Below are 9,506 nucleotides of genomic sequence, written 5' to 3' on the forward strand. Positions count from 1 at the left end.
TATTCTGTGAGCTGCATTAGCTGCCAGTTGGTTTTGCAACTTAAGGTGGTTATCAGTCATAAAGTCCTTCGTGGCATAAGCCTGGGTTATTTCTGGGACTGCCCGTTTCCCCTCATTTCTGGCCATCCCATGAGATCTGACAGAGTGGGCATGCTCTTCCCTTGCATTAAACAATGCCAACTAATGGGACCTAGGAAGTGTGCTTTCTCTGTCATGGTGCTTGTCCTATGACACTCCATACGCCTGAGATTTGGATGGCCCTTATCTTGTCAGCCTTTTGTTAGATATTGAAGATCTGGTACTTCCCCCTGGCATTGGTCCAGATATTAGGTAAGCTTGTCTTACTGGGTTGATTATATGTTGGTTGAGTTGTTCTGAATGCACTGGGTTATTTTTAAATTTTGTTTTCTAAATATTGGTTTTTCTTTTGTTAGCCGGCCAGAGTTGTATGTTGAGTGGGCAGACCTAGAAATGAATGAATGAATGAAAGCTATTTTCCTTATTCCTTATTTTTTATTTGCTACTCTTACCCTTGTTATGTTTTGTTTTTGAGAATTTTTGACTGTTTTTTTTATGCTGTTGGGGTTGTGATTGGTTTTAATCTGACCATGGGTGGTTTAATTTTTGTTGCATATACACTATATGAACCATGAAGAGTCAGTTTGGTCTAGTGGTTAAGGCGCCAGGTTAGAAAGCAGGAGACTGTGAGTTCTAGTCCTGCCTTAGACATGAAAGCTGGCTGGATGACTTTGGGCCAGTCACTCTCTCTCAGTCCAACTTACCTCACAGGGCTGTTGTTGTGGGAAAAATAGGAGGAGGAAGGAGTATTAAGTATGTTCGCTGCCTTGAGTTATTTGTAAAATAATAAAGTTGGGATAAAAAATAAAAAAAAAGAGTAATTTGATTGTAGTAGAATAGAAATTTGATAAACAAACAACTCTAAGATTCCTATCCACTTCCCTGAGGCTCCCAAGGCTTAAACTCATCCCAGGTAACATAGCAAGACCCTGCCTCAGCCAACTTAGTAGGACCTGCACAGTCGTAATACAACCCAGAGAAGTTCCAATGATTGTATCCCTCAGATGTCTATTATAATCCTCATAGCAGCCTTGAAATGTTCCTGCTCTAACAAGGTCCAGGTCAACCTAACACGGCTGCATAATAATTTAATTTTGCTGCTCCTATCAGCATGATGTAGTCCTTGATATAAGAGCCTATCAAGACCCTTTGTCTTTCTCTCGTGGCGCTCTAGGTGTCTCTTCTGTGGCTTCATCTACCAGAACTCCTCTATAAACTAAAGAGCCCTTCCAGATTTGGCATACAGGGAGAAACCATTCAGGAAAAATCCAAACCAGGGCTATTGTCACCCACTCATTTCAAGTGACTACAACCTTGGTTGAGATGCATGAAAAGGATATACCACTGCTCATGCACTGCTTATCATTAAGGAATCTTTGGATGAAATAAAACAAAGCATACTTAATGCTGCTTGGAGGAATCTTTGGCCTCAGATAGTTAATGATTTCAGCAGTTTTCCTGCTATTGTTGATGAAGTCAAACACATTGATGCTTCTGCTCAACTATTGATACATGAAGATCTCTAAAAGCCAATTGCTTCATCAAGCAAGGATGAAGAAAAGCAGGACGACAAACCCCAACTAAAGTTGACTTTGTCAACTTTAAATAAGTGGTTGCACCACGTGACTGCTTTGGCTGATTAGATTGGAGACTGATCCTTTTATGAAATGCAGCATGGTTTAGTTGAACAATGAATGCCAACAGATACTGTGTAAAGAACTATAAAAAAGACTTATGAAAAAAGTAGGCATATTTTCTTCAAAAAAGCTGTAACACCAACAGCAGAGCCTGAGCCTCAACTATCGACTAGTGGATATAAAAAGCCAACCACAGTAAAGATAAGAATAATTACAAATATGTATATTATTATTCCAACATGTGGTGGGGGGGAGTTTACTCATTTACTATTCTTTATTACTGTATTTTTTTACTCTAATGTAATTGTTCTACTTTATTGTAGCTTTTATTCCTCATCTCCCCAGACATCACATCATGCAAACCATGCCTTCAAACCTCTGGACCTGGACTTCCAGAGGAAGAAACAGCGGACTGAAGTTGGCTCTGTGAAAAGCGGAGCTGACAACCGTGGTAGAATGAAGAACCAGTGAGTAGACTGTCTCTTTGATAATTCCTCTCTGGACAAGGAGAGGACTTGAGATTGCCCACAAGTGCTCCAGACAGCTGCTCCTCATGAGGAGACCACAAGATAGTGGTCTCTGGCGGGTTTAGAGCTCTGGGAGAAGAGGGAATAGCCATCTTGCTCAAACCACAGTTGGCACCTTTGAAAGGATTCTCAGTTTGCGTACTTCCTTTTCTAATCACTTTCAGAAATTGCTTCTTAACTGCGTTTCAGCTATTAAAAACTTGACAGGTTTGACAACACTGGGTGAGTTTCCTTCAATCCTTAGCAAAGGAAAGTTTTAACTACAAGTTTAAGAACTTTTAAAAAATGTTTTTGGAGTAAACAGCAAAAGGGTGATTAAAACTTTGATTTTAGTTTTAAATCATAATGGCTAGATTTCACATAAAGTACTAAACCACATGTAGGCTTAGCCAGACTTTGAACCAGGTCTTAAATCAGCATTCAGCACTGCCCGAGGAAAGGACTTAATCGTTCTTAGAGACCTGAGAAATCAAGTGAGTTCAGGAAGCATATGGAATCCATAGCTATGTATTTCTCCTAGAGTACAGCATAGTGAATGCTGATTCCCTTGTTACATGATTCCAAGCCAATACCATTATTCTCACATTTGAAATAAAAATGAGTTTGTAATTATTAAAAAAACCTAATTGAGATTTAAGTTATTCATATTGACAGCTATTTATTTCTCCAACATTTATCAAACTACTAATTGATAATCAGCATCTCCTCTCTGTCCCGGTTCTCATTTACCAAATTGGTAATATTCTTCAGGAACTTCACAAATTCCATCCGGACATCTTCAGGGTCTTCTTCAAGGCTAGAGTGTATCAATGACAGCCTGTTCAATGGTGAAGCTTTGAAGTTGAAGAGAGAAAACAGTGAAACACCTGTAATTTGACAAAGATTAAACAAGAATTGGGAAATAAAGGTTATGGTCTTACGCAAAGTGAGATTCTCTACATCTCCTGCAGTGCCCGGCTTGTGATGTGCAATGAGCAAGCACTGATTCTCAAGCAATTGTTGCTGTTGGACAAAACAGGAGTACCACATCTCAATTTCCTTCACATGGCTTGGCAAGTCTGGATTAAAAATAATGACGACACCGTGGGAATCTTTCATCAGAGCAGGCCAGCAAGTCTCAAATCTAGAAGTGCAAAAGAAAAAGAATGTGGCTGGAAACACCTAGTATTTGTTGGAAATTATGCAGCCAGCTGTAGATAATGATTGGTTTCACGCTGCTGCAAGTCACAGTTTTTCAATTTGTTTATTGACTCAACCACAACTAGCTGGATTCATACAATTCTTTATTTATTTATTTTAAATAATTATGGTTGTCCATTTCACAGCAGTGACTCTGGGTGGCGTACAAAAATTACCGTAAAACGTCAAGCATAGTTTGCAAATCATAGCAGTTGGGTTCATATAATGCAGAATTTCTCAACCTTACAACTTTAAGATACTGTATGTGCACTTCAGCTCCCAGAATTGTTGGCTAGAGAATTCTGGGAGTTGAAGTCCACACATCTTAAAGTTGCTGAGGTTGAAACACCGATATAATGTATATGCTGAAATCAGCAAACCACATACGGTTTAATTATTAAGCCGTAGTGTCATATGTGATCTTCCTATATAGGTCATGGATGTGCATATCTCAGTCTCTCTTACAGCCCAACCTAATTCACAGGGTTGTCATGGCTTGAATGATGGGAGACAAATTCTCATGTATATTTTAAATTCTAAAAAAAAGAAAGAAAAGCAGTGTGGGATATAATTGCAATAATAAATAATGTTTTAAAAAACATTCTGTGCCTTGAGCATATCTCCTTTCAGAATGTAATCCACAAGCCTGTTCAGTTTATGGAGCTGCATCATGCTAATGCCTTCCAGTTTTAGAGGCTGCTTGTCTGCAACCAGGTGCCTCTTCCATCTGTGGAGATTTTCTGTGTGATATAGAAAACTGGCTTGTTAATCTACATATTACACCAATATGGTGTAGGTAGGTACCAAAAGTCATGGTGTTCAATCTCCCCTTCAAATCATAGTTTCCAACTCTATTTTGCCAGTTGATTGCAAATCATCTGTCAATTCAGCTACCATGTCAAACCATAGTTAAGCTACCTTAGCTACAGTCTTGCACAGGGCTTGAATGGACTTGAGACCAAGAGAGCTGGCAAGACATATAAGAAACTCACTCACTTTTGATCACCTCCACAATCCCACAGTTCAAACCGACATCCTGGTCCTTTGCTGTTTCCATTCATATGTGGCTTCTCATATTCTAAAATCCTAAAATTTAAAATTTATATATGAGTAAATAAAGCAGGCATGCTGTGAGAAAAGGGAAGCCCTGATCTATATATTGCCAGGACATTTTTCAGATGAACTGTACTGTGCCATTTTACTTGCCAAGGCTAATCTCTCTTCCTTCCATTCAATGTCTAGCTTAGAACTCTCTCAGACATTCAATCCTCTCTGCCCATTGACTAACTCTGCTGTTATCAGCCACCACTACAAGGCAGGTGTATTTGCAGTTATCAGCCACCATCAGTCTTGTTTCAACAGAAAGAGGGAATCACAGCCTTGTTTATGCGCTAGCCTGTCAGTCAAGAGCTGCATGCAGACAAATTTATTGAATTTGCATGGACAAGGCAATGGAAGGATACAACATTCCCTCCATCCTGAGATTAACAAATCAAGCAGGCTGGCAGAGAATGCAAGCTCCTTCTTCTGTACTCAGCACAAAAATGCAACTGTCTCATCTAAGCCAGACATTTAGTAAAACTTTTTTTTGCAGTCTAGTAACTTTGGGGAGGTTTGTGTACAAGCAGGATAATCACATCCATTTCTATAGTGATCCACATGTATTAGACTGGGTATGTACTAAATGTCAACATTTCATTTATTGAAGAAGTGACTTAGTAAATCAGTAAGGTCTAAGTTATGTCTTCAGATAGGGAGAAATTCCCAACACTCATTTTAAGGAATGGTTTCAGACTTTTTAAGCATGCATGTGCAGTCAGGGGCACAGCATTCTTCCTCACCTCACTCCTTGTGTGGGGATGTAACTGCCAATACCTTCAATTGTCTCTGACAAGAAGTTTGCTAAGACAGATTTTCCAGCCTGTCACAAACAAACACAGAAACAAAATCACAGTAGTATTAACAGGAAAAAAATCAGAATAAAGTATTGCAATGCCACCCAATAAAAGTGTTCCTTTCCATGGCTGCTCTGACAAGTTTGGGTCTTTCTCCCCCACTGTGCTTTATAATAAAAAAAAAAAAAGTGTAGAAACGCAATGCACGAATGAAAGCACAAGACTGGAGATAGTTGCAAGGAATGTCCTGACATTGCTTTTCACATCCGAGGTGAGACAGGATGTTTTTGGATTCCAACTCCCACCTGCCTCAACCAGAATTGGCAATAATTAGAGATCTTGAGAATAAACTTTTTTTTAATAAGTAGAAACCTGTTGGATCAGACCATCTAGGAAAGGAGAGGAGAAAACCTCAACAGAATACCGAGGAAAGGACCTCTTGCCCACGAAGACATACTGCTTCTGAACATGGAGGTTCTACTGTTAATTGCCATCGTCAGTAGGAATAGAAACCGATTGCTAGATTATGCCAAACTCGCATCCAGTCCTTCAGCATCCTGTTTCTCACCCTAAGGCAACCCGATACCTTTGGGAGCCCACCGAGAGAAGTGAAGGCAATAGACCTCCATCCTTCCCAACTTGGCGGTCTTTGGTGAGTTAAGCTGCAATTCCGCTTTCCCTCACAGCCTTCCCCGTCCGATTTGGAGGAAGGACAAGGAGTCAAGAGACAAGACCGTGAGAATTTTCCTTTCTCTGAGAAGGTCTTGGCGGCACACTCACCTCGCTGGGGCCCACGAAAAGGATTTTTACTTTTAGCATCCCCTTCGGACTAGGCCGCACAGCCTCGGCTTTGCGTAGAAAACCGACCCTAGGCTCGAAAGGGCCGGAAACATGATCCAGACAGCGCCGCCTAACCCAGCCGCGCGCGTTGCTAAGCACGGTTGCTATGGGCGGGGAGAAAGAAAGAGGCGGCGCTGACCGTCTCTCAGAGCGAGACGAGGGAGAGTTTATCTTCGTCTGTAACTGAATTGCTTGCTCCTCCTGCAGATCGTAAAAGAGCTGTTAGGCCAGCGTTTTTCAATCTTGGCAACTTTAAGATGGGTGGACTTCAACTCCCAGAATTCCCCAGCCAGCTCTGGGAGTTGAAGTCCACCCATCTTAAAGTTGCCAAGGTTCAGAAACACTGTGTTAGATTTAATAGCAGCAGAAGGTTGACCAATTTGTTTTGCACACGCTTTCCTAAATCACAGGATCACACTGTATTAGGTCCTGGGAATACACTCCTAAGAAAATCCCTTCCCTTTCCTCCTTTCCTCTTGACTGTATCCTGGCTTCTGCTGAAGCAGGCTGCGACCCGTGAAGGCCTATGGAATAAGATGCCAGAAGGCTTTGCAAATTGATTGGGATATCGCATCGGAGGAAATAGATGCGACATCCTTTCCTCCTATTCCCAGATCCAACCAGTTTGCAAAACAATGCTAAGGCTAAGGCTTCCTGGTTTCCTTCATAAGACAAGTTAATAAAGAAGAAAAACCCTTTGAAAATGTTCCTCACTGAAGACTTTCGGGTGAACTAAGCAGTGATAGGAATCTGGAGGGGTTGGGGTTGGGTGAACAACTGAAAACAAAGAGTTTATAAAGGCACAATTTTCACAATGAAGGGAAGTAAGAAACAGGGTCTGCTTTGAGGATGTGCTTTGGGCCAGGTGCTATTCAACTTATTCAGTTGAATAAGAGTCAGACATCTAAGGAGGTGGAAAAACTTGCAGAAGACATAAATTAGGTAAGATGGTGAGGATACATATGGACTGTGATCCAAAGTCATTCCTCTAAACTTGGTGATTGGACCACTAAGTGGAAAATGCAATTTAGTGTTTGCTAGGAATCCATGCTTTGCTTATAAAATGATACGGACTTAACTGTCACAGCTAACCAAGAAAGAGAAGAGATCTGGAGTTGTTGTACCTAGTTCAGCAAAATCACCTACATGATATTTTAATGCCCATAATAATCTGCTGTGGCCATATCTAGAATACAATGCACAATTCCGATTGTCACGTCTCACAAGGGATGTCGTGGAGGTGGAGAAGGTGCAGAAAAGGGCAGCCAAGATGACAGGAAGGCTTGAAAACCTTAGGAGACAGTGGTTGGGGCTGTTTAGCTCAGAGAAAAGATGTTTACGAGAAGATTGCTTGGGTCTTATGCTACCCATGATAAAGAAAGAATGCCAGTCCTTCCCAAGAGTTGGCTGGTTTATACACCAGAACAAGTCCGCTCCCATGAATGTTGCTACTTGCTCTTTAACTGAAGATTATTGTTCAAATGGGTGTGTGTGTGTGTGTGTGTGTGTGTGATTTCAGAGATTTGCCTCAGGCCCAGAGTGCTCTCCTAATACCCTTGTTGGTAAATTAAAAATAGACATAGAAGTGAATTAGGAAGTTTGTTTATTTACAAAGTTAGAGCTAATTTGAGATTTTTAAAAAATGTAAATAAAAGCCAAATTGGATAGAAAGTTAGCAGAATGTTAGTAGGGATATGTAGCTATTGGGGTCTGAAGTGAGAAAGATGCTTCAGGTTAGGGTTAGCTAACCTAATTCAATTAACTCATAAATAAATAAATAAAAATAATTCAGCAGCTCCGTAAAGTAATGGACTCATGCAGTCCCAGGAAAATGCAAGAAAGCAATGAAGAAGCATTAAGGAGGTGGCAACAGGGCTATGTAAGTATAATTATGAGAGTCTGATTGCTAAACCCTAGCTGAAATAAAATATTAATCACCTTCCACCAAATTATTTTTAGAACATCCTAATTCAAGAGTATCAAGATAAGGCAAATCACGCAGCTCCCTTTTTGTTCAATGTATGTACATGAAATAGGATTTTCCCATTATGTTGCAACCAAAAGCAAGGACAGATATTGATTTTTTTTTTAATAAAATTTTTTATTCTTTACAACAAACACAAAACATACATAAACAAACAAAAACATACAAAGGCATAAAAAAAAACATCTTCCATTTTATGCCGTGTGTCAACCAGTTACCAACTCGTTGGTGCCCCTTTCATAATCTTAAATTCTCATATCATCTATTCAAAATATACTTGTATACTTATCAATTATCAATTATTAATCATTCATAGCTAGTCTATAGAATCATTTATTACAAGAAATTTTAGCTTTCAATAGGATTAGTAATACATTTTTATCCATCAATTATATGTGTATATATATAATAATATCAAATTTCTATTATAAAGTTTCCTAATCCATTACATTACTATATTTTCTCATCCAATCATTAATAAAACAAATCCCGTGTCATATAAAATTGCTTATCTTCTTACTCTAATTTCAAATATCAATTTAACTCATCTCTGCACATTCCATAATTTTCAATAACTTCCTCCTGCATAGGTACTTTTTCATTCTTCCAATTCTTAAAAGTTACAGTTCTAACCACTATCAAAACATACTTAATTCTTCACTACATGTTTCAACAAAAATATCTCTAGTTTAAAATCTATATGTTACTATATCCAACCATGTATGAATTTTAGTCTAATCTCTTAAAACATTTACAATCAAATACAATTCTTTACTATATATCTCAGTTTTATACCTTATTCAAACGCTTGCATAGTTTTAAGTTCACCCTTTTCATTCAATATCCCAAAATATCTGGCTGTTTATTCCTTTTTCTATATTATTAGATAAGAGAAAGCAATAATAAATGTCCTTTCAAGCATTCTGCTTTTTGAAGCTTCTGTCAGTTCCATCATTGTTGTATTCCCCTCGTTTTTTCTTTAAGCATCTGGAGTAGTTTCTTTCAATATTGTTTTACTTCTTCTTTTTATGCATTCTCTTAGTACGATTTTCCATTATAATCTTGTATAATCTTTTTCTCATCCTCAGAACCAAGAACAAGTCTGTCCCTCTTCATTTATCAGTTGATTAACCCTTTTGATTCTCAGTTTATAAGCCTCAAAATAATTCTGTTTAGTGTTTCTGATTTCTTGTGCTATTTCTTCCTTTTCCATTGATCCTGTTTTATGTTTAATTAAGTCCATTTTAGCTTTAATATCTTTTTTTTTTTTTTGCTGGAGTTTCTGCAACTCTTCTTCCAAGTTTTTATAGTCATCCTCGGTAGTTTAAAAATCTTTTTCTGCATTGTGTTTCTCGTATAGTCTATT

General features: G+C 38.7%; 1 protein-coding gene across 1 annotated transcript; it reads right to left on the reverse strand.

The window, feature by feature from the left end:
• Positions 1-2,865: 2,865 nt before the first annotated feature.
• IFT22 (intraflagellar transport 22) lies at positions 2,866-6,389 on the reverse strand. Its single transcript, XM_007421564.4, has 5 exons — positions 6,097-6,389; positions 5,263-5,342; positions 4,418-4,507; positions 3,163-3,365; positions 2,866-3,075 (listed from the first exon to the last, which is right to left on the reverse strand). The coding sequence occupies exons 1-5, from the start codon at positions 6,133-6,135 to the stop codon at positions 2,927-2,929; spliced, it is 561 nt and encodes a 186-aa protein (XP_007421626.1). The 5' UTR covers positions 6,136-6,389; the 3' UTR covers positions 2,866-2,926.
• Between the last annotated feature and the right edge of the window lie 3,117 nt (positions 6,390-9,506).

This window comes from Python bivittatus, unplaced genomic scaffold (assembly GCF_059951505.1).
Source record: "Python bivittatus isolate LINGU-HERP-01145 unplaced genomic scaffold, Pbiv_v1 ctg000690_np1212, whole genome shotgun sequence".
NCBI classification, from domain to species: Eukaryota; Metazoa; Chordata; class Lepidosauria; order Squamata; family Pythonidae; genus Python; species Python bivittatus.

Excerpts from the sequence above, each read along its gene's own strand:
- IFT22 (XM_007421564.4), bottom strand. The coding sequence starts at position 6,135 with ATGCTAAAAGTAAAAATCCTTTTCGTGGGCCCCAGCGAG. Across the intron at positions 5,343-6,096 it reads TTTTCGTGGGCCCCAGCGAG|GCTGGAAAATCTGTCTTAGC; the intron begins GTGAGTGTGCCG and ends TGTTTGTGACAG. Across the intron at positions 3,366-4,417 it reads GATTGTGGAGGTGATCAAAA|ATTTGAGACTTGCTGGCCTG; the intron begins GTGAGTGAGTTT and ends TTGCACTTCTAG.